The 25,578-nt window shown below is 43.9% G+C and overlaps 1 protein-coding gene across 2 annotated transcripts in view; it reads right to left on the bottom strand.

The window, feature by feature from the left end:
- BicC (protein bicaudal C) overlaps positions 1-25,578 on the bottom strand; it is a 170,048-nt gene that overhangs the window by 24,109 nt on the left and 120,361 nt on the right. For both annotated transcript variants that reach the window (XM_050196711.3, XM_050196712.3), the window contains exons 12-16: positions 19,254-19,646; positions 10,982-11,144; positions 7,585-7,712; positions 5,530-5,690; positions 1,776-1,905 (exon numbers count right to left, since the gene is read on the bottom strand). In XM_050196711.3, the coding sequence (XP_050052668.1) occupies positions 1,776-1,905; positions 5,530-5,690; positions 7,585-7,712; positions 10,982-11,144; positions 19,254-19,646 (975 nt within the window). The remainder of the gene's footprint in view (positions 1-1,775; positions 1,906-5,529; positions 5,691-7,584; positions 7,713-10,981; positions 11,145-19,253; positions 19,647-25,578) is intronic.

The following is a 25,578-nucleotide window of genomic DNA, read 5'->3' as shown; positions in this document are numbered from 1 at the left end:
TTTTCACAGTCAGGTTCAGTATCATTTGTCACCTGTCGAAGGTTCTGAAAACTGGAGAGCTACAGCAAACTTGCACTAAACACATGTGGAGGCACATGTAATGTGGTGGTACTAGTAAAGGTTAGCAGTGTAGTTTACGAGGTTGGAAGTTATACACTAGGAAATATGGAAACTAAGAAAAGAGCAGATATGTTCCTGTTGCTGCTGCTTTAGAAACTAATGTGCAGCACAGCAGTGGAATTTTAGAGCGCAGCTCTTTGGCGCCAGTTCCAATGTTACGCGGCACCGGCACCGCCAGCCTTGCCGTAACGAAGGTCATCATCCACGTACTCCTGCTGCCATCTTCTGCCCCTTCCTGCGCCCAGCGCCGCTGTTGCGACTCTCGCCGCTACCGACCACACCATCCTCGCCGTCCTTTCTCTCGCTGTCGCAGCACTGCTGCGGTGCCAGCGGCGGGCACTTCTTGCCGCCTCGCATGTGATCCCCGGCTCTCTGCTCCTCAGTCTCCGCATCGCGTGGCTGTACGGCTCTCTGCAGTGTCTCTCGCTTCACCGTTCGCGGGACGCATTCCTCAGTGGCATTTGTCGCCTCTGGCAGTGCTTGCATCTGGCTGTCCTTTTCCCACCTCCACTCTTGCCCTATACCTCCCCTTACCTGGTGCAGTGCCATTGCGGTGACTCGAAAAACAATTATGTTTTTTCCCCTTACTTCTACTTCCCACCCCAACCTTGTGCAGCCACATTGAGGCCTGTCTGAGTGAATGAGTGTGTGACCTCTACTCAATATGCCTGTTCACCACCCGTTTCCTCATCCCACTTAAGAAACATTAAATAATTGCTAATCTACCTGCCCCCCTCTCTCTCCGCGGCGGTGACCCATTATAAGACGGCACAATGGCACGTTGCTGGAGCGTTAGCTCGATAGCAGCGGATCGCGGTGTGTGCTGCCTAATCCGAAACATAGAACCGCCTCTGTTTGGCACTGCATGTTCTGTATGCGGTTGCCTGTTGTTGAAATAAGGCAGCGGCTGCGCTCAAAGATTGCATTACCAAGAAGCGCAATCGTCGGCCAATTTTTTCTAAATGTAATTCAGAAATGACATCAGCATTGCCTTTTCAATGCACGGAGGCCAGGCAGAAGCACCGAAGCTTCCAGAATATACGAAGAAACCACACGAGCTTGTAAACAGTTTATGGCTTCACAAAACTCATTAAAATGGGGCCTCATGCAAGTGCAAACCAATGTTTTTTTCCAATCTTTAAGTAACTAAAAGATGGGATTCAAAGCTTTATGCACATCAGGAAATCCTGCAGCTTTTATATGTTAGCATGCAAGATGTGCAGATTCCATATGTTTACCTGATGGTGCTTTGCAATTATGGAATTGTACTAAACTAGTACAGTTGAGCCCACTTAATGATACCAGTCTTAAAGATATATCGGATATAACATTGAGCAGCCGATCGCACTGTCAACTTTTGCATGTGTTCTATGGTAAAATAAACTGCGTACTACAATGCTCACATGCTGCATGATCTGTTACAATTAAATCTGCTACTGGGTATGTGCACCAAAAGGAAAAAGCAAGATGCTTAAAGCTAGCTTCCTGGTCACACCTGTCTTGGTGGTACGAGCTATCGCAGCCTGACTTGTATGCACTATTCACTTGCCACTTACAAGCCTATAAACAGATCGCAGCTGGAAATGAAAACCACATGCAAAATACTATGTATTTATTTACACAGGCATGATTGTAATGACAACTTGCAGACCTACCAAGGCTGCTGCCACAGCGCTGGGCATCATCAGAGTCATTAGTCATGGATCCACCAGCTGCACCAAGGCAGGCATCAACAGGATTGCTCCACACTTTACTCGAGGAGGCCTGGTCAATGGATGAACATACCTGCAAATGGGCATGACACATTTTGCGAACATTATCAGCTCACTTAGCAAGTATGTAGCAAAAAATGCTTTGTTTAAAAACAGCTATTAAACTGCACAACAAATTTTTGTTGCACAAGATCTGGCTTTTCAATATAAATTGATAGATACCATGCAAATGGCTTGGAGAATTGGGCTTCAGCAGATGGAGCTTGGAAGCAAAAAAAAAAAAACCCTAACTAAGGTACCATCAACCACAATGGCTTGATGTTCCTTATGTAAATGCTTGCCATTAGTCAGCTTATATTGCATAACCAAAACAGCATGTTCCTCCCAACAACTCTCCTAGGACCCCATGAGTGTAAAATATGTTAACAAAACAACAATTGCCTCTTGGATGTTAGGTTTCATGACAGGCAGCAGAGCACAACATATAAAAAGCCTATAACGCAGGATCACAAGGTCACAGGCAAGTATAGGTGCACTGCACCCATCAGCTGCAGTTTTCATATACAAAAGATGACTACCTTCCTGCAATCTTGGCTATTGCTCTGCCACACTGCACACACCCAAACATGCTACCTGCACAATATGAAAACTTCTAAGTCTTCACAAATTCCACGCAAGCAGTATTTGCTTTATATGTAGAGTGCAGCATTTTCAGTGTTTACTTACAGTTGACAACTTTTCACGTTGAGCTTACTTTTTTTTCTGTAGCCATCAGGTTCAATTTTTTTTAATGCTGAAACGTGCTGTACAACTGCAGATCCTGTTCATTGCCACTGTAGTTGCGTCCGATACACAGAATAACAGTTTGAGGAGCAGTTTAACAAAGGCATGAAACCACACAAAAATGCAACTATGCAGAATATAAGAGTGAGTGCATTTGATACTTGAACACAAATAATATGTACCTGCATAATGATACAAGTAAAATCTAGTACGTACTAGCAAATAACAAAAAAGGGGGAGATTTGACTTTCACTACCATCTCAAAGTTACCATACAAAGTTCGGACACCTTGCAACCTTTCGTTTGATTTTTTGGACACTCTTTGAGCTAACTCTATCGATGGCACTTGCCCCCACAGACTGACCAATGCATGGTTCGACTTGCTGAACGCCATTTTTATTTTGAACTGAGCCTCCTTGCTGTCCCACGAGGTGGCGATACTGCAAATCCCCGCTCATGATCATCCTTTCTGCCTGGTTCGGTAGAGTGGCTACAGCAATTCCGGTCTCAGCTTAGTAAACCATATCAAGGCAATCCAGCAGCCGATTTGTTTCTTCGTGCATGACGCTGTGACTAGGCCATGTTTTTAGTTATTGCGATTGGTGTCGGCGTGACAGCACGGTGGTACTTGCTTTGTGTGCTGTGTCGAGGTTGCGGTGATTCAACGCGGCATACAGAAACATCATGTCAAGTGTCTAATGGTGCCAACAGTGCCCGTGCAGACTGGGCTGGGGAATGCCAACAAGCGCGATACAAAATATACCACAATGTCAATGGCAAAAAAGATGGCCATTGTGCACCAAGAACGCTGGATTTGTTGTAACCGATGAAGCGGGTGCCGTAGGGGCCCAGGATCTGTCGCCTTCAGATGTGCTCCCTACCGACGCCGAAAATGTTCGAGACCTGCGCAGTGATGGCATTGCGATTCCGGATACAATCTCATTTGACAGTTTCACAGATGCTGACAGTGCTGCATTGACATGCAGCAGGACTAGACAACGACGAGATCATTCGTCATGTTTCTGCTGCCCTGCCGGACAATGACTCCATGTTGGAAGACTATGCACCATGTGCGCCGCTGCCGTCGCACGCGGAGCTTGTACAAGCAGTGGCTGTGGCTCTCAGCTGCCTATAGTGACCGCATGACCCTCTTGGAGATTCAGGGTGATCTGATTGCGCGTAAACAGAACAGTGTGCAACGGTGCATTCACAATTTCTTCAAGCCTGCTGCCGAGCCCAAATAAGTGCATGGAAATAAAGGATTTCTTTCTTTCTGAATCTTTTTTTGGACACCTGTTCATTCGGGCATTTCCGCGGTCCCCGTGAGGTCCGAATGAACAGTCGGCGACTGTATACACTTATGTTTCAAACTTGGTTTCACCTCTCAAACATTAAAATAGGATCCTACCAAAAGTAGATAACTGTCTTTGAACGTTTTTAAAAGGGCCCAGTAAAAATTTCATATAATCAATTGATGAAAAACTCTACATCAAAAGCAAATAATCAAGTGAAAGCTAAATTGATTAACCATTAATCGTTAAAGAATATTAATTGGCCATCCCTATGCTAATGGTGCTTACTGCTTCCATAGGAGACGACAGCCAAGACAGCTACCTGTCCTGTAGTGATGATGACTTATATGCCCTGGACGATTGTTTCTTTTGAGGATTTTCTCAACGCCAACAATATTGTTGAGGTTTGCGAGTCTCTGACCAATGACAACCAACTTATCGTAATTTGTATTGAAGTGGTCTGTCAATGACGACAGACTACTTAAAAGCAAAACATTTGAACTCGTTCAATTTGTCGGCGTATGTTAATGCGAGCTTTCCAATAATCTGACCAAAACTTGCAGTCCTATAAGGGTCGTGGGGTTAGAAGTGCCTTCTCTGCACCTCATCCTCCAGCTCGCGCATGGTGCTTATTTTGACCTCAGGGAACTACCCCCATCAGAGGGAATGTGGTGGATATGGCTAGTGCACCAGAGCTAATTTCTTGCACAAACTGCACTTCTCCCTCCTGGCGTTGAGTCTCCACACGAGCACTTGTCACCGAGATGTGCCCCAATTGGCCTCCCGAGTGGCAGCCTCCGGACACCCCTCTCAACCCAAGCTCTCTTAGGCTGAGCACTTCATCACCGCAGCAGATGCTCACAGGCCCGCAACTAGTTCGTTACATAATCTCTGCTCCCGTGACTTATTCTTGCACTTTGTAGATGGCTACCTGGTTAGACCTAGCACAGTGGGCATGATCACTCAATTGGTCTTGCGGTGAGCCTTCGCCTTTAAGAGCTGCGACTATCACACTGTTGTTATGTCAACAAACACTGGTTAACCCAAGATAAGATTCCAAAGCCTTTACGGTGCCACTTTAGAGAGTCGACGAAACCTACTGTAGTGCCTTTCTAAGTGAAGTGGAGAAGCATTGTGCCCTTTTCTGACCGTTGCTCGCAGGGTAAGCCTCGGGCAAACCCATCACTACAGGGTCAAAGTAACGGTAGTCAATTTTAGTGAAAGCATGGACACCAAAGGTGCTATCAAACTCTACGAAGTTAATTCTTGGGTTTTACATGCCAAAACCACGATATGATAATGAGGCACGCCATAATGGGAGAACTATTAATTTTGAGCACCTGGGGTTCTTTAAAATGCACCCAATGTACGGTACACAGGCGTTTTTGCATTTGTCCCCCATTGAAATGAGGCCACCACAGCCGGGATTTGATCCTGCGCTCTCAGGCTTAGTGGCATTATGCTGAAGCCACAACGCCACCACAACACGTAAAACTACATGAATCGAATCACTAAATAAATTATAACTGGCAGCAGAATACTTGTTGACATGAAAATTGGGTTTAACATCTCCACTGGGAGACTCAATGCCATTCGCCACTTCCCTACTGGAGAGAAATTACCTTGGTTTCTTCCAATTTGGGTGGGCGCCTAGAAGAGCTGGCTGCATTGCACTGCTGAAATTGTCCCTTGTTCACACTTTCTGGCATGGACTTTGAAAAGCCAAAGCCAGACCAGGTACTTGAAGGCACCCTCTTGGTAGAACCAGCATGCTCTTGCATTGCTGCAGGTAAGACGTATGCATGAATGCCAGCAGGTAAACAAATTCATCTGCCAAGTACAGCTAATTCACTATTAAGAAGCTTATGAAAAGCAGGATCAAAAATGAAAAATTCCTTGGTATACAGCAACCTTCATAACTTATGCCTAAGACATTGCTAAACATGCTCTCAGGCACAACATGCGATTTACCTATTGAGTCCAACATCCTTCTTTGATGTTTCTACTCATGCATGCCGTTAACCGCTCTAATTCACAATGCTCAACCTGTCACATGTGTATCACAGTACATATCAATAGCTGGTTTTCCCCGTCACATAATTGGATGCAAGAATAATTTTAGAGCGCACCTCTTAGGTGCCCATTCCTGTGTCGAGCATTGGCGTTCCCGATGTAACCAAGTGAATGAGCACAACGGATGAAAGAGCGAACACGGGGGTCAGAGGGGGATGAAAAAAGCGGTGAGAGCGGTGAGAGTGCGAGGAGAAAAGCAGAGGAGGAGGGTATGGCGAAAGCATGAGAAGCTTAGTGCTGTGCAAGACTGGCACTGCAGCGACAATGGCTACAAGATGGCGCCAGAGTAGGACGCGTCTGGAAGATCTGTCTGGCGGCTGCTGCTGCGAATTGCACCCACACGTCACCAACGCGCTGCTGCTCGCGATCTTCCGATTAGCAAAGCAGCTGCACCAAACTTCGCTCCGTGTGCAACGTGCCGCAATAGACAGATTGTCCACGCCAGCCAATATATCGCTAAATGAAAATACATATAGAGCTGCACTCAAATTTCGCATTAGGGAGTATTAAAATTAAATTATGGGATTTTACGTGCCAAAACCACTTTCCGATTATGAGGCATGCCATAGTGGAGGACTCTGGAAATTTCGACCACCCGGGGTTCTTTAATGCACTTAAATCTAAGTACCACGGGTGTTTTTGCATTTCGCCCCCATCGAAATATGGCTGCCGTGGGCAGGATTCGATCTCGCGACCTCGTGCTCAGGAGCCCAAAACCATAACCATTGAGCAACCACGGGAGGTATTATGGAGTATTGTAGCATGCAAATTTTTCACCTGCATAAATTTCACAACAATACAACTGCTATGATACACTATAGACCTGTGTTGTACTTGCCACCAGACAGCAGAAATTCCAGACAGAGCAACTCACTTGGATCCCTCCAAGAAAGACTAACTGTATCTACAAATTTCCTGGAACACCACAGCACTAGAAATTCCATATTTCAAAAATTAGCAAATGTATTTCAATTAAATTGTCAAGAACCTGGGGTTTGCCTTGGCCTTCCAGTTCTACAAAGAGCAAACCAAGGCTGCGGTTTTGTAGCGATGCGTTTTCAGATGCTATTCCTTTTTGTGCCTCGTCAGTAGTACGAGCGATGCTCCACCAACATTATCAATAGGATCAGCCAACCCTGAACCGTGGATGATAAGAGTGGCATAAAATGGAGCGGACGGCACCACTATGAAATAGCGGCCAGGTGGGCTATAAGCCACAGCAAGATACTATGAACACAAAATTGAAAGCCTGGTGCAAACGCGTTCATTAAATCGCAACTCATGTAAGTAATGGCCACTCTTGTTTCTGATTGCAAAATTCAGATGGAGACAATGTTAGCGACAAATCTGGAATTTAAAATTTGATATCTGAAACGCAGAAAATGTAACCTTAAAAATCGGATACCAAGGGTTCATGAAGTTCAAATTAAGGATGCCTCACCGCTCTAACGCTCGTATCCCGAAATTAAACTGCCATGAGAAACACCAGAAAACAAGTCACAAGAAGAACTATTAAATACTTACAGGAAAGCCAATTAATTTTTTCGATAGACACCTGTGAGGTAAACTTAATAGTGCAGCCATGAAACTACAGCCCAACTCACTTTTCGTTGCAAGCAACTTCCTTCTCTCATAGTCCATGTGCGGCAAGGGGCTACCAAAAGTCACTTTCCTTTCACATCCAACAGGGCCCATGTTTTTCTGGTACTGAGGCATCGGGGAATCAACATACCTGAGAGAAAAATTCAATAAAAGTATTTTTAAATATATGAAGCGAGATGGAAATGCATCTTTTTTTTTATATTTCCAGCACAGGCTTCAGGCCTTCAGCAAGAATGAATTAAACAAATATATTGCAACAACGAACAAACAAATGCAGATAAATACAACACAAATAATCCACTGTGCAATAGACAGATGCTTAGCGAAGCACTTTCATGTCAGTTCAATGAGATATGCATTCAAAAGCATGCAAAGAATGAAGAGACATTCTACAACACCAGTGGGCAAGGCATTCCAGTTAGATATGGATTATGGGGGGAGAATACTTCATGTTGGTGCTGCATGAAATTTCAGTAACTTTTCTAAACGAGAAGAGAGAGAGGGTTAACCGAGGGGCCCGATTTTTATTATTCATATCATAAGAAGCCAACAAACACCGACACCAACGACAACATAGGGGAAATTACTTGCGCTTAATAAATGAAATAAAGAAACGATAAATTAATGGAAATGAAAGTGGATGAAAAAACAACTTGCCGCAGGTGGGGATCGTTCCCCACCTCATTCTAATCATCAATTACCAGCCTGTACAGGCACATCGAGGGCTCTCTGAATTACTGTTTCTATGATGTCTGCACTACAGGTTTTTACGCCATCGTCGACGCTAGCATAGGTGTCTATGTCCACAGAAACACCCTTTGATTCTCGCATAGGTAAAAGAGTCACCTTCCCCAAGCCTGCTGATCTGGGCATCACAGTGAGCCAAGCAGAAAGAGCGAGTGGTGGCTGCCCAAATTTGCCTTAATTATTGGTTCGTGCTAAAGATATTTTTTTTTTTCACATTGAGCATTTCATTGGTTTCCCATGGTTGCCCATATTAGAACATTTGGCTTAAGCAGGCTTAACAGGAGTCTACCATAGTAAAATCTGACCCAATCAACACCAGCATCTACCTGAATATAGCAGTGTCCTCTGCACTAAGCTCAGTGGCACTTTAACTCTGCAATAGCCAAACAGCTCCTCAAAGAAAATTAGAACTTGTTCACCTTCATTCCTAGCCATGGAGAGTACATTCGGGGAATTTTTTTTTAATTAGGACATAATTAGTATAATAATTAGTATAATAATTTGTAACAGTCTTGCTGAACTACACACAACCAAAACTTAACTCCTGCACCTCAAAAATTCTAGCAGAACCCATCTCACGATGAATGTCGAAGTTAATGCTATTAGCATTACAGCAATGTGGCGACATGACACATGACCACACACGATGTGGCAATCTCGTTACCAACCAAAATGTTAAATGATACCACGATGCAGTATACCTTGTAATCACTGCACCCCAATTGAAACCTCATAGTAATCCTAGTATCCTGGCTGCAACTCCATTGCAATGGCTCTCCATCAAGCGGCCACACTTGACAGTTGTGTTGTGGATGGGACACCATCGCTTCAATATATTTAAGCGATTTATACCCCTAGCAACAGCTTGGCAAATCCATTCTGGCGATTTGGCTAAGAATGGGCACGTACCAATATAACATACAGTGCTGAAATTGTTCTTTTGGACAAATGCCAATAGCACATACCCATGAACCAAGTTGTCTACTAAGCCAGGCAGCAGCCTGTTGTCTATTCAGGCATATATCCAATATATCCAGTGGCACATGTCTGCTTGACAGGACAGTAGCCAGCAAATACCTAGTAGCACAAGCTAGTGGACAACTGAAGTCAGTGAAAGATTAAATACATGCCACAAAGTAGGCAAAGTTTTCAAGGAATGCTAACTGTATTAAAATGGTATATTGGCTTTGCACTAGAATTCCTGCACTTAAATTGAAATATTCAGGTATCAAACTGCACAGCATGTATGATACGATAGGCATTGCAGTGTTATAGGGGCACTAAAGGCAAATAATAAATCGACGTGGACTGTTCAAATACCATTTCAGAAACATCACAACGCTTGTTTCGTGCCTAGAAAGGACTTAGTTTACGAGAAAATTGCATCTGAAGGGTCCGAATACTTTTTCAAAATTCAAATCTCCCACCACCCAACCAGGGGAGTGGCGACGCTGCATATGCCATCACCACCCTTTGCTGCCGTCTGCGAGTAAAACTGCATCTGACAGACGGCGGCACCGTGCCAAGACAGACTGGTGGATTTGCCGCTGCAGCTGCTTTTTAGTCAAGTAGTGTAGATCATTTGGGCATCCTGCGACATAACATGGAAGTTGAATTCTCTGCTACTTGAAGTTCGTGCAAGTTTCGAGAGCCAGCAAAACCAGTGCAGCACTACGCGATAACGAAACTGCTGAAACGCAAAAGCATGGGCGGTTCAGAGTCAAGCGAACACGAAGTCTTTCGACTGCCCGCGTCGTTGTCAACGGCAACTTTAACGAGTTCTTTTTTGTAAAAAGAAAACAGAACTGGACAAGTAGCATTTTATTTCATCTTGTAATACAATAGAATGATGTTTTTGCAACGAGTGGTTGAGTACCAGTGACAGAACTGAGGAGTGCTTTCTTCAACGGGCAAGTACTTCACTGTCCCGGGGGAGTAATCATGTCCTGCATTTACCTCGATTACTGTTATTAAGCCTGTGTTCATGATAATAACGACGCCTTAGAGATTCTCAAGCACTGATCTATCACTTTAGCTTGGCTTAATACTTGCCTTTAGTGTCCCTTCAAGGAAACTTGTACCTTTGACATTAAGTGATGTGCAGGTATGGCTCGTTAGAAATCAACGCAAGCAAGTGAACGTGATTAGCAATCTGATATTTCACGCACTTTCAGAGATATTTCTACGTTTGTAACCGTTTTCCCAACAACTTGGGTCAACAGGTAGTCTATGGTCCTATGGGTAGAACACTGAGCTGCTGTTAACTTGAGTCGTTGGGTATGCACCACTGAATATGTGCCACATTTCAATGAATGTCTGACCTCAACATGTGCCACTGGGTATGAGCCACTCATAAATGACAAAAAAAAAAAAATCAAATTTTTCTGGCACTGGCCAGAATAGAACCTGTGTAATATATATGACAATTTTGTCTGTATATTCATACATGCGGACTTTGCAGTGGTGTCGATAGATGCCACAGCCTGTCCAGAGGGAAGCGCAAGAGGAGCCCAGCTGCATATACACCTCATGCACGACGTATTTCAGCGGTGGCAATATGGCGTTTCACTGCACTGATAAATGCATTAATGTCGACATTCATCACGAGAAGACTTCTGCTGGATTTTTTCACACTAGAGATAAAATGCTTACGATTCCCTTGGTGAGCAGTCGTGTCCTTGGGGAAGAGGTGTCGATGAACCATGACTGAGGGTCTTCTTCCAAGAATCTTCCTCTTCTCTATTTGTGGAGTCCTCCCACATGTAACCTCCATCGGAGTTGCAATGCTGGTGCCCCTCATCACATGAGCCAAATCCTGCAACAACCATAATGGCTCAAGAAAAGCTACAATAAAAGCTGAAGTGCTAGGGTAACACAACTTTACAGTGGCACTAGAGGCATACCCCAGCAAAATTGCGCAGTATTCCAAGTTGACCCATCCCCAAAAAGTAACCTATCAACCCTTAGTTTAGTAAAACTGTTTTTGCAAGAACAATAATTGACCCATCCCTCAGAATTTTCAGTCCCCTCCATCACAGCAGCAGTTTGCACAACTTTGGCAAAAGACTGTACACATGGAAGCTTTCGCAGGAAGGCATGGTCAACTTTATGGAAAAATCATGTACAGAAAGAAATTGTGGTCCAATCATTCAAACTGTGCAGAATGAACTGCCCTCGATGTATCCAAGTCTTCTCACACTAGGTCTCACTGCTTTCTTTCCATCCATACTTGGCATGGGTACAGGTGTATTGTTTTGGGTAGGCAACTATGCTTTTATGGTAACTTCAGTTCAAGCTCAACACAAAAGAGCACTAAAGGGCCCTGAACCACATTTTATTGAAGTGGAGAAAGGCATTTGAAGTGAAAATACATTATTTCAGAAATACTTTGCTGCAAAAAGTACTTCAATGCATTGGGCAGAAGCAGAGTTATTGGCAATCAAACACGGCCTCTGTGGTGCTTCCACTCCTTCAGTACCTTGCACTGCGAAGATTATGGCAGAACAGGGCATGCCTGCGACGCACATCCTTCTAAATGTCACCGTGGCGTGCAGTTCAAATTTGGTTTTCGATGTTAATGTGGATGCCACTTCGAGTTATGGCGCCTACAATTCACCAAACGCAAGCCAAACATGGTTGTTCTTAGCTAGCCGGAGCGAGCCAGTGGACTCTTTGCGGCACCCTGCAGCGGCTGCAATATCTACACTGCAAAGCATACCACAGCTACATGCAACTGTAGTGCGTATGTGCTGTGTTCGTTTTGTGCACAATAAGGCTTGAGTGCATGCTCGCCCTCATATGCAGCAGTCTGACCATGCTATGTGGTGCAAAATGGCTTTGTCCTTCACCAGCTTGACTGACGGATACTAGCCACATCCAACTTGCGCATTTTTGAAGCACTACCAATTAGTCTGCCAAGGCGGCTAACCCGAAGCGGCCACGAATGGGCGAGTACTGGCAAGCACGAGTATCGTTTGACCTTAAATTTCGCATGGTTCGAGGCTAGTTCAGCATTCAGAACTAGTCAAAATTAGCAAGACCCGATGTCTACGACACCGATAAGCAGGGTGGCCAAAGTTTATTTCCTATGTGGGCGGCTGCGGCCGGGCGCAAGCAGATGATAGTCTGTTTCTTCCGAAAGTACATAACTATTGTTGAAATTTGAAAGCACATTTTCGCTTGCATCAGCCTGTTTATTGAAGTTCATCAATAAATATATACCACAATAGTAAGAAGTGCACTGATCCAAACACTTTTTGATCGATGTCAGCTATTGGCCATGAGCAGCTGCCAATTGGGAATCCGCTTTATTACAAAATAAAGCGTCCAGAAGAGAAGAGCAGGCTTCTGTTGAAACGAGTCTTACATCCCAGGTGATAGAAAGGCGACTCCTCTGCTTGCGAGCTTTACGCGCCATGCACGACTGCAAAACTTCGCTCAGATATTCACACCAGTGTATGCCATCCGCAGACTATTTTTTCACTCAGCCCAAGCGGTGGTTCAGGGCCCCTTTAATTTCCCCGTGGCTATACCTAGAACAAAGGCGCTTGAACTGAACTTGGTTAAAATTTTGGCCCTTGACAGCTGGAATGTGAGAAACTAGATGGGCATGTTTGCCTGCTGCCAAAACTAGCAGCCATGCTTGTGTTATCATGCAGCAACCAGCCCTGTGACAAGGGTCTTCAAAGTGGCAAGAGAGCAGTACCTGAAACTTTCATATCTATCAGTAGCAAGATGTACGAATGCTTGAGTGCATATTTGAGAAAATTGCTGAGGAAAATGAATAAAACCGAAATTACTAAGAAAGATTGCTTTGGTTATATATTCTGTCCAGCACTCAGATGAACACGCACACATGAAAAAAAAGCAAGATCATCCAGAGGTGTTCTTGCTATTAAAGTGAACTCTAACATTCAATGAAGAAAACACAGGCAAGTAAAGCAGCAACCATCAAAAGTGAACTGCACAGGAAACTGACAGAAGCACCAGAAAAATGTGCTGATGGTTGGTTGGCAGCAGAACAGTGAAGTAGTGACTTATAAACAAATTATGAAAGGAAATGAAGGTCCAGTGGTGCAAAAGAGAGACAGAGAGTGTGTATACGTGTGGGCGTTGACAGTTATACACAAACTCTTGCCAAGCATTCATGATGAACAGCACCAGCTGTGAAGCGTAAACCCCTAAAGGCAATATTCAACTGCAACCATTAGCCGATGCTGGAGTTTTCACAAAGAACTTTCAAGGCAGCAAAAGATCATGTGAAAACTAAGAAACCAAAGTTTTTTTTTTCTTTTTCTTTTTACTTGAGGCTGCAGTGCCAATCCACTGTACCACAGTTCACTGCAATGTTAACAAGCTTTATAATTTTGCCAGAAACCTGAAAATAAGCCCCACAATAACATTTATTGAAAGGTGTGGAACGTGTCTGCTATCCAGTCAGTTCCTTCAACAGAGTGATATGCTCTAGTCGCTACGTTCAATGTTTGAACCTTCTAGCTTAACTAGCTTATTTACATACCTGTGCAGATCCTATGAAAATAGTCACAGCACACATTTACGAGTCAATGGAAGTGAAGCAACTGTATTACAAGTTTTGATTTTACCAGGCACACAAGGGGCTCACAAGCTACACATGCTTTAATTCTGCTTGCATTTCAGTAGGGTCACTGCTGAAGTTAATTTTTTACTGTCTTTCCTTGGATATAGTGACAAGAGAGAAAGATAACATGGAGAGGAGAAGCAGCGAGGTTGACCAGATGAGTGTCCGGTTAACTGCCCTACACGACACTGCACACAAGGGAGGCTGAAAGAGGCATTGGAGGTCGTAGCGAGGACAGATGCAAAACTGGTGCTCAATAGTTATCTCGCACCTGCAAGAGTTGCATCGGGCTATCAACTATTACAATACAATATGAGCGAGTTCGTAGACTCCACTCCCAGCCTTAAGTGTTACAGCAACATTTCTTCACAGTGGGAAAAGCTAGAGAAAACTCAAGAAAACTTGTATTTTTGCAACAAGCAGACAAATATCCCTGGCAGCATTAATTCTTGCCAAAAGTATGGAAACGTCTGGGTGTCCTTGTGGGCAGAGTGAGCAGCCTAGTCAGAAAAATTATTGCCGACGATGCCACAGTGAGCTGGAAGCCATTAAAAGATGTGCCCCATCTCCAGAGCGCGATGGTGTATTTCTCTAATGTCAAATACCATCCGCTCATATGTTCCGAGACATAAAGCAGACTGGAAGCTGTGAAGAGCTGCTTTGAAATCGCAAAACAAGACCTATTCCTGCGACAGTTCATTGGTGACATAGTTCAAAGTGGCACGGAAGGCAGCAACTTCTGCCACTACAAATGTCATGCAATATATTGAACTTATTTGCGACCAGAAAGCTGCTGTTGAGCTGGTAGGCGAGGTCAAATCATCAGTATAAATATGCATGCGGTCTATGCTTGGTGCAGTAATAGCAGTGTCAGCTGCTTCAGAGCCAGGCACGAATGATTGGCTTTCATTCTAGGAATAGCAAGGTTCATTTGCGGCTGTCATATGCACTGCAGGATAAATGAAGGTTTTGCCACTGGTCTATATGTTGACGGTAAACCGTCATGATGAGCACTAATCACTTGCAAAAAGGTTGCTTGAGGTCTCTCTACCAGCAGGGAAGCTAAGTGGTCATCAGGAATCCTTGAAAGATGGTGAATGTGTCCTCAGAGCCGACAGCAAAGCTTCCTGAAAGGGAATTTTGCTGGTGTCGAGGTGCATCAAAGTAGTCCTAAACACCTGTGTAGGGCTTTAACCTATATATTCTCCAGAGCACGAATGTTCATTCTGCATGTATTTGACAAGACTGGCAGATTGTACTGTAGGAGTCCCAGGAAGAGTGCCCTGTACAGATGCAGCACAGATGCTTAAGTGTACCACAAGATTCCCCATGAAAGAATTTGAACACCTGAACTCCAGATGCAGTGGGGTCTCCACGAGAGGTTGCGGTCAGTGATGATGCCCAAGTAGTGACGAGTCTTAATATAGGACAGCTTGGTTGTTGATCGAAATGGGATATGATGACAGGTTTGCATGTAATGGCAACCAACGCACGCTTTTTGATAGACACAATGAGGCCTTGTTCTCGGAGGCAAGACTGCAATGAGGTTGCCAACCACAGCAGCATACCTAGCCCATCATCATCCTTATATTTTATGTCCACTGCAAGACGAAGGCCTCTCCCTGCGATCTCCAATTACCCCTGTCCTGCGCCAATCGATTCCAACTAGCGCCCGTGAATTTCCCAATTTCATCGTTCCACCTAGTCTTCTGCTGTCCTCGACTGTGTTTCCCTTCTCTTGGGACCCATTCTGTAACCCTAATGGTTCAAGAGTTATCTAACCGGCGCATTACATGACCTGCCCAGCTCCATTTTTTTCTTTTGCTGTCAATCAGAATATCGTCTATACCCGTTTGCTCTCTGCTCCAAACCGCTCTCTTTCCGTCTCTTAACGTTATGCCTAGATATCTCCGTTCCATCGCTCTTTGCGCGGTCCTTAACTTCTCTGCCCCATTTGTCAGCACCGGTAAAATGCACCGATTGTATACCTTCCTTTTCAATGATAATGGCAAGCTTCCAGTAAGGAGCTGACAATGGCTGCCATATGCAATCCAATGCATTTTTATTCTTATACGAATTTCCTTCTCATGATCAGGGTTTCCTGTGACTAATTGACCTACGTAAATGTACTCGTTCACCAACTCTAGAGGCTGACTTGCGATCCTGAACTCTTGTTCCCTTGCCCGGTTATTCATCATTATCTTTGTCTTCTGCATATTAATCTTGAACTCCACTCTTATGCTCTATGTTAAGGTGCTCTATCATTTGTTCCAACTTGTCTGCAGTGTTGCTGAATAGAACAATGTCATCGGCAAATCGAAGGTTGCCGAGATATTCGCCGATGATCCTTACTCTAAGCCTTCCCAGTTTAATAGCTTGAATACTTCTTCCAAGCACGCAGTGAATAGGATTGGAGAGATTGTGGCTCCTTGTTTGACCCCTTTCTTTATAGGCATCTTCCTACTTTTCTTGTGTAGAATTAAAGTGGCTGTGGAATCTCTGTAGATATTTTCCAAGGTATTTATGTAAGCGGTCTGTACTTGATTACGTGATGCCTCCGACTGCTGGTATCTCTACTGAATCAACTGTCTTTTCGTAATCTATGAAAGCCTTATTGTACTCTGCATATTTCAATTACCTGATTAATGGCATGGATGTGATCCATTGTAGAGTATCCCTTCCTGAAGCCAGCCTGTTCACTTGATTGACTCCAGTCCAGTACTGCCCTTATTCTATTCGAGATTATTTTGGCAAATATCATACAATACCGGGAGTAAGCTAATGGGGCCTATAGTTGGTTGTACCAGGATTAGTACAGCCCGACTCACTCTCGGCATCTTGTGCCGGTGTCAGGTGTCATCAGCGTGCGTGTGTGTATATATATTAGTACAGTAGAGTCTCATTCATACGATTTCCCAGTGCCAGCATCCGCAATTCAAAACAAAACTAAACAAAAAAAATGATCCAATACAGTCACGGTTCTTTTCTACCGGCCAATAAATTTCTGAAAAACACGATCTTTCGGCAGCAATGTTCAGTGCATCGCCAAACCGTAATCACAGAATATGTTTTATGGTTGCTAGATCCCATGTGAACAAGGTGTGAGGCATGCGTGATGGTGTGTTGTAGGTGCCTGCCACAGCAGCCTCTCCACCCTACTCGCCCACCTGTGCCATGTGAAAATGCTGGCACCCACTCACTTTCCTCTTCTGGTACCCACAAATCTCTCAGGTCCTCGTATGGCACATACTTGAATTCACAGCTATCGCCATCAATGCCAAATGTGCTTCCAACTACACCACGTGCAGTTAGAAGCTTAATGCATGCTTTTAATAGGCAATAAACCAAATGCAACACCATTCCTTGCTGCAGGCAGTGCAAAGCAAGTCGTGTTTTGCTGTGGCGGCATCATATTCCAGCGTCACCCAACAGCTCTACTTTGTACGGGTTTCCCATAGCTGTCTAAAAACTATGCAATAGGAAAACAAAGCACGTCTCAGGCCACTCAAGTCCAACCAGCTCAACAGGCGTCAGTGTCTCGTACCGTAACAATTTTTCGCAATGCTTTCCATCACATAATTGTCAACTACAGTTGTATGCGAAAATTTGTGACTTCGGACTGTACATTTTTCCAGTTAGTAAATTTTTTCGGAAACATATGAACGAGGTTTTACTGCTCAGCAAGTCCTACCAGGATGAGGTTGAACATTTGGGTGCCAACACCCACCCTGCGGTACACTATGGCAGATGCGTTCTGAAGTTTGGTCATTCTTGGTCTGCAAGAAAAAACAATTCTCAGTCAATTAGTCCTGTATCCATTGATGTACATTTGGCCACCAACTCCTACAGCCTCTAGTGAGCTTGGTATGGCCTCTTGGGTGACGTTACAAGCTCCTTTGACATTGAGAAGTGCAACCGATATGGGTATGAGGATTTTCTTGGGTTCCTGGACCCAGGTTCTTGGACCCAGATAACAAGGTCAATAACGTCGATGGAAGTGCAACCTCGCTGAAAGCCGACCATGGAACCAGGGTAGATGTTGAACCACTCGAGATACCATTCCAGGTGAGCAAAAATCATTCCATCACTACGCAGATGCAGTTGGAAAGTGCAATTGGACGATATGATGATAATTCAAGCAGAGCCTTCCCACATTTCAGAATAGAAATCAAGTGGTTCGATTTCTATTGTTTAGAAATCACGATGTTGTGCCACGACTTACTGTAGTAAATGAGCAGCTCACGATGTGCAGAATATTCAACGTAGCATAGGACAGCGTACGTGATGCCATCTGGTCCCAGTAATGAATTCCTGTAGGTCACCAATGCAGTGCAAAGCTCCTTGAGTGAAAATGGCACGTTCGTTTCAGGTATGTGTGCCTCGGGGACAACACTCAGAGTTGCACCACTAATGATGACGATCGCCCCAGCAGCCCATGTGCAGAACTCTTCCACCGCTTTGAGTTATAAGAGAAATTGGAGAGTGCCATTGGTAGAGGATCATATACAAACGTCAATGAAGACCGCTTATTGTCCTCCATATGTGCAACAGCGGTCGTTGAGGATCAAGCAACCGACAAAGATTTCCAACGGTTGTCTTCAAGCTTATCCATGACGCTGGAATTTCTTTGAATGTGTTGTGAAGCACCAAGATCTAGAACGGACTTTGTGCACCTATACCTTCTTTTCACCTGTCAACATGCTGTATGCAGCCTCTCCAGTTTTACATTGCCTTGCTGACGAAAGCGGGCAGATGCATGCTTCATTGCATCTGTGATTGCTCATAACTGCGTGCATTTATACACAGCAAAACTTTAGGCAATCTGTTTTGACAAACTGAAATTTCAAATACACTTTATTAATGCAAAGCAATGGCTAGAGACAGCACAAAGCAGATAGGGCATGTGTACCATACACAGCAATAAGTACACGAATGCCAGTGTTGCATCAAAGGTGTAACGTTTTTACCTTGCAAAGCCATAGATAACAAGCAGCATTTCTATTGTTATGCTTATGATATGGTAAGCGTCCATTTTCATGGACAACGCTGCATTATGGGACATGTTCCAGCATTCACACTCTGCATGTTTTAGCAATGGTGCAATAGCTACTCATCATGGAGCCTGTGACAATTAGCTGCACGATTATGCATACCAACTATGCTTGACACCCCTACATTGACTGTGTGAGCACAGCTAGGCAGCTTAGTGTGCAAGTCCAGGACTGAGCCTGAAGGCAAAACAAAGTACAGAAGGCAAAGCTGGAACCACACATATAAGAGGGACTGACACCAGGGAGTAATAGTAGGCAATAACTGGCACAATACCATAGCCACTGTCCATGGGGCTCTCTTGCGAACTGGAGCAGGAACGAGCACTACCACTGTGCCCACATGAGCCACTGTGGTCTGGACTTGGCAGCCTCTCTGAAGCAGCATTGCATATGGAGTGGCCCGCGTGGGAGCATAATACAGAGGGCTCAAATGGGGGTGGCCTCGGTCCACGAAAGCCCAGTGATAGCTGGCTCAAGAGCAGAGGGAGCAGGGCAGCCTGCTGCTGCTGCTGATGGTAGTGATGCAAGGGAGCAGGGACCATTCGTGGTGCAGGGTTCACAAAAGGACTACAAGTCAGCAAGCCATTCCAAAAGAGCTGCTGCTGGTGCTGCCTGGCAGCAGCAGCCGCTGCAGCAGCTGCTGCGGCAGCTTGGTGTTGGCTAGCAGCTGCAAGCATAAATGAGAAATTGATTGCAGGGAACAATGCAGGAAACAATCAAATCAACTCAAATCTTTATTCGACATTGTGTGTACAATGTCAAGACCACAGACATAAAGCCAAAACATAAAATGCCTTGACGGGGCCTATGCCCCCTACAACAGATGCACATATTCCCATAAAAAAGGCACCTAAAACAACTTTAAACAATTTGGCAGTACTACTCAAACATGCAAAAGGAAAAACTATTGACGGGCCTACAGATGACGAATACAGAAGCAAGAATTTTTAACGGCTGTACAGAATGACAAAAACTACAGTACACAAAACATGCTCCCTTGCTTCACATCAGATTAGAATGGGCAGAGCTCAACAGTAAAGGTAATAGAACTTGTCCTCATCAATAGGTGATAAGGAACCTACAAGATGGCATGCCATCAGTCCGAAAATTATCCAAAAATAGCACACTAGCCATTGTGGATTTGTATACACAATGGATAGCCAAACTTTCTTTTTTAAAGGTGTTCATCTGTACACAGAGGTACCAAAATACAGTTACAACTCTACATGACGACGTCTAAAATCTGCGATTTGCTTCGTTATACTGAAATTTCGTTCTATTGAAATTGGACTTTTTATGCAAATAAGTAGTCGCCGATTGATTTTTCTTGCATAGAAAGGGGCCACAAAATTTTTCGAATCATAGGGCAATCGAAAAAAGTAAATTGAGAAAATTCATTTTGATAAATTTGGGAGTCTGCGACGAACGATACTGTTTCAGGCCACGTACGTCCACGATATCTTCTAGGCGGTATGAATTAAGCAAAGCCAGCCACGCTTTCGCGTGCACTCCACCTTTGCGGCTGATAGCGTCGCCGCACTGGGACGACGTTACCAGGAAAAGTGCAGGCAGCGGGGAGCGAATGCTTCGTTGGTCTCTCGCTCCAATGGGTCACCGAAACGGGAAACTATGTAACCTCCAATACAAAATGTGTGGTAGGACAGTTTACGAGGTGCCACGCACACGCGGCAGATCACCAGTGCTCAGCCGAGCTTACAGCCATGGCCTAGACGCGCGCCAAAAATCTAGACATGCGCCAACTTACCATCCACTCTGCCCCCCTCGCATCCACTTGATCGCGTTACCGTGAGCTAGCTCCCCTCCCCTCTTTCCTTTTGCTCGCGCAGGAAGGCGGCACTTGTGAAACCACCATATTTCTTGTCCCACCCTCGCACACTATCACTCGCACCTAAAGCACACAGTGTGCGGGGCACGATAGGATGTTACTGTATTTGGACTTTATATGCAACATGAAGCGGCTCCACGTCGGCAGTCACTCTTGTTGCGTGGCACGCAATATGGGAGAGGTTTGTTTGCAAACAGCCGCTTGTAATTCACTCATTTGACCATCTGCGCCCATGGAAGTTTCCATTCATTGTCTCAGAATTCTTTTACGGCGGCAGTGAAATTACGTTACACTGAAATCTCACACACACTTTGTTATATTGAGTTTCTAAATACATGGTGTTCTTTGGAGAACAGGTTATGAAAAGTTGACTTATATCTAGAATTTCATTATACTGAAGTTCGCTATAGCGAGGTTTAACTATATCTAACAAATAGTTCACAAAGCTCAATTTAACATTCAAAACTGATGACACTAACTGCAAAAATTATTCTAAAGCATCTTTGGCTAAAGGGAAATCATTTTGGACATCTGGATAAAGTGACTTTTTTGGCACTTATCTGAAACACCTGTTGAAACAAGCAGCACACTATTAAAACAGCCATACAGCTGTAGCTGACTTGCCATTTGATTGGCTGGAAAGACATGTCTTATCCATACGCAGCAAAAGATAAACTTATTGTAGGGAACATAATTCAGCACATAAAGCTACTATAATGAAACTAATATTTTACCACAGAGCTTTTTACGAACCATCCTTGCAACAAGTTTTTAGGTTATGTTGCCTGTAAAACTTACAGGTGCACAATTTGATGCTACCTGCTAGTACTAGGCACACGTGCCCAAGGCTGCTATTTTCATAGAGTTCTTACATTTCCTAGTCAGCGATAACTAGGGTTCAGCATTTTTGGTTTGAAATAGGAGGACCGGGGGGGTTGCAGTCCCTAGAATTTGGTTTAAACTAAAAAGGGTCAGTGAAAGAAAATTTATTGGAGAGCTAAGACAATTGAGCACACAGTTGCAAGTCCACATATGCCTCGATGCTAGGGGCCAGGAGTTGTCAAGGTCCCGCATCAGCTTGCCCCCGAAGCAATCTCCCTTTTTATTATTCTGTTAAGTTTGCCTGCCCTATAAGAAAAATTAAAAGTGGAGAGGGAGTATGCCAAGGGGGCAGGAAAGCGCCGGCACAGGTACTTGCAGTGATTGCTGTGCACCCACTGCAGTGGATGAACTGGGCAAGTTTACCGATGATAGTGCAGCATCACATCTACCTAGTCTTTCTGTATTGCTGCAGCGCTGTACATGCATATTGTTATCAGTAAAGTCTCATTCTTCATGTTTAGTTAAATTCACTCTTAATTCCTGCACAATTACGTCTCTGTAGCAGTGTGCCCTTACTAGACAGCTTCTATAAAACTTGCTCTGCGTATTTGACACAACTATACAGCGTCGAAGAGCAGGATCTGCAGTTATACAGTAAGTTTAGAGTGAACAAAATTAGTGAATCGGAAATTCACTGAAACAAACTTGGATGCTTAAGCTTCGCCTTTAAGAGTGGAACGCGACAGCATTCAAAGAACTCCGACTGCTTCTCACGCTTCCGAGCAGCTGCAGCTTACGGAACTGCAATACTTTTCTGGAAATGCTGGTGGCGAGCGCTATGCACGAAGGCAATCTTTCTGGTTTTTTCTTCCCCTCCTACGGTGGGAGCCCTGACTGCCACGGATGCCGCTGCCATCTGGATAATGGTGCAAGGAACCAAGCAGGGCACACCACTCCTACCAAGACAGACTCAAATGGCAGCTGGAAAATGGGTTTATGTTTGAGTTTCCATGTAACAGAATTAGGTTTCCTTGTATATTCAAATTACAATCCAACCCTATCATGTCTGTAGACTGTGTGCCAGTCATGCTTTACGAATTTTCTGACTTGTTTTACTTTGAGAAATTCAATTAGTTCAGTAATGCCTATGTGCCACGTGGAGGGCCTGCGTGGTTCGAGACGATTTTCCTCTAACAGACAACGCCACCAATGCCGAAATCAGATTTTCTGCGAAATGGGGCCCTCAACACTATCGCATTATGAGTGGAAAGTTCGATACTATGTCTATCAATCAATGCAAAATCGGCTAAAATGGCAACATTGGAAGATATCCGTTTTCTGTAAAAGTTTCTACTTTACCCCCAACTGAACTGAAACACGTGCTCAATATTGAAAAAAAGAAAAAAGGAAGAAAGGACTTCTTGCTCCTGTTGAACTGTGCAAGTCTGACCCCCATACTGCAGTGTTTATATGGCACACAACATGCTATATTGTGTTCGACTACTTAGCCAGAACTGTGAGAAAAACTAAACGATCCGAAATAAATTTTGGAGGATTGTAGTAGCTCCTGAAGCAATATCTGATGCAAGCAACAAAAGTGATGGTCGCCGGATGCATGTCCATATTGCTATATGCTCAGCAATAGCAAGAGTAATAGGAGCATAGGTGAACACAAAAACAGAATCGTATCCTTTGCTATTATCTGCGATCTTAATAAAACCGTTAAATATTAAAATTTCCCAATACAGGTTGTTTCATCTTTTCCAAGTCTCATGCAATGAATCAGGATTTATCCACTGTTGAACCTGCATATGTGAAGGCTATACGGCGATACCGGCTCTGTAGTGTATTCTTAGGAACAACACTGGACAAGTGATGAGGAAGTATTTGGAAATGATCTGGAAGTGATTTAGAATATATACATATAAAAAATTATGTGGTTTAACATGCCAGAACCACAATCTGATTATGAGGCACGCCGTAATGGGGGACTCCAAAATAATTTAGACCACTTGGGTTTCTTTAACGCGCACCCAAATCTAAGCACCACGGATGTTTGGGCATTTCGCCCCCATCGAAATGTGGCCGCCATGAAAGTGATTTGGAACAAGGAAGGGACTAAAGTGGCAGTGTCCCTTGGATCATTTGCAGTCTATAAATACATTGCAATGTTGGTTCTATTTCTTTCATGTGAAATTGCTGTCAAAATTGTTTTGTTTACATTGTCCTGCCAAGCAGATATGAATGAACTAGATATTTTGAATGTGCCATCACCCATTCCTTGATGAAAATTGCTATGCACTACGTTTTGTGTGAAATATGAAGTTACGAAACTGGTTCAAATATTCAATAATTCTGAATTGCTGTTTTCAGGTAGCTAATGCATCAAAGTTCCACATCAAGAAAAAACAACTGCATGCTCAATTTCCATTGCTGGGCTCCTTTAGGTCATGCAAGTTGTTTGTCCCTATAAAAAATTAAAATTGGTTAACGGCAGCTCATGAAACTAGGCACAAATTTGTCAGTAAGGTTTTGCTTTGAAATCTGCCGAGGAAAACCACAAGTAACTTTACCAGTGTTCCATCTACATGTGAAGTAGAGGATTAGAACCTGTACAAAATAATTATAGTGACTAAAACTCTGATGACATTGCCTGCCTACCTGCCAACAGGGAAAATATTAAAACTGCAAGCATACAACTGCAAGCTTAATCCAGTGCCTTATAGCTCCAGGATGGTGCCAATATGAGATACCAGGATTTTCTGGAAGATTACAGAGGGTAGGACAAGGAGCGAGCCAACTGAAGAGAGATGAGGGGTGAAAGCAACAAGGTATTCTTGACAGGGAAGCTTTGCAAATGGGCACTATCAAATTTGCCATTAAGGTTTTAGGCAACACTAAAGGAAGTGATGTCAACTATTGTGCACAAGATGATGGGTAAATGTGGAAGCATCACTGCAATATGCAAGAAGTTACGACCCTTCCATTTCTAGCACATTTCTTAGATTTGTAAACTGAACTGCACACACAACATGAGCTGCTTTTAAAGCGTAAACTTTATTTTTTAATAGGGCCAGTCGAAAAACTTGCTGCGGCATGCAAGCTACATTTGTAGCCCTTCCAGGGTGCATCGCTATGGTTGATACAGTCGTCTGCCCTCACTTACATGCAAATCACCTCACTTAAACATGAAATAGATCAGCAAACTTGAGCACACAATGGTGTTAGAACAGCTGAGGCTGGGAAGGTTGGCTGTACTACCAGCTGAAATTCAAATGAAAACAAGTGAAGAATGACTACAGAGTATAGTTGCATTCCCTGGTTAGTGTGAACTTGTAACCATACCTTAATTTAGGCTCCGAAATGTACATCTGCAACCTCCCTGTGCTTAGAAACTAACTATGGAGTGACAGCACACTGAAATCCAATGTAATTATGCATAACAGGTGTTCATATCAGTTTCTTCTCGTTCCGGTAGTACATTTCGATCAGTATGTGCCATCAGTAAATTGAAATGTGAACAAGAATAAGGGCCCAGATACAAAAGTATGTGTATATCGTAAAAACCAGAATTTAGGTCGACCCCCCAAACTAATTCTAAAAAAGAAAAAAAAAATGAGCAGTATAACCTGGTAAAAAATGATTGGTATATAAGACAGGGGTCGACTTCTTGCTGCATCTTTTTGAAAAAAGTTTGACCTATATTGTGGTTTTTATGGTAAATGGGGACATTGATTTATGTACAGCCTTTGTCAAAAACAGGCTGGCACACCTGTGCCTGGTGCTGTTGTAGGGCTGTGCCAGGGTGCTCCCATTGCCAGTGTGCACATGGGCAAAAATTGAGGGTGAGGGGGTAGCCACTCTTGCCGTTGTGTACCAGCTGAGGGAGTTGTACTATACACAAAATTAGTCAGTGTGCTGTTCACTTTTT

Source organism: Dermacentor andersoni, chromosome 1 (assembly GCF_023375885.2).
Source record: "Dermacentor andersoni chromosome 1, qqDerAnde1_hic_scaffold, whole genome shotgun sequence".
Classification (NCBI taxonomy): domain Eukaryota; kingdom Metazoa; phylum Arthropoda; class Arachnida; order Ixodida; family Ixodidae; genus Dermacentor; species Dermacentor andersoni.
The sequence above is the reverse complement of the archived record's forward strand: the minus strand, read 5'-3'. Positions and strand labels throughout refer to the sequence as shown.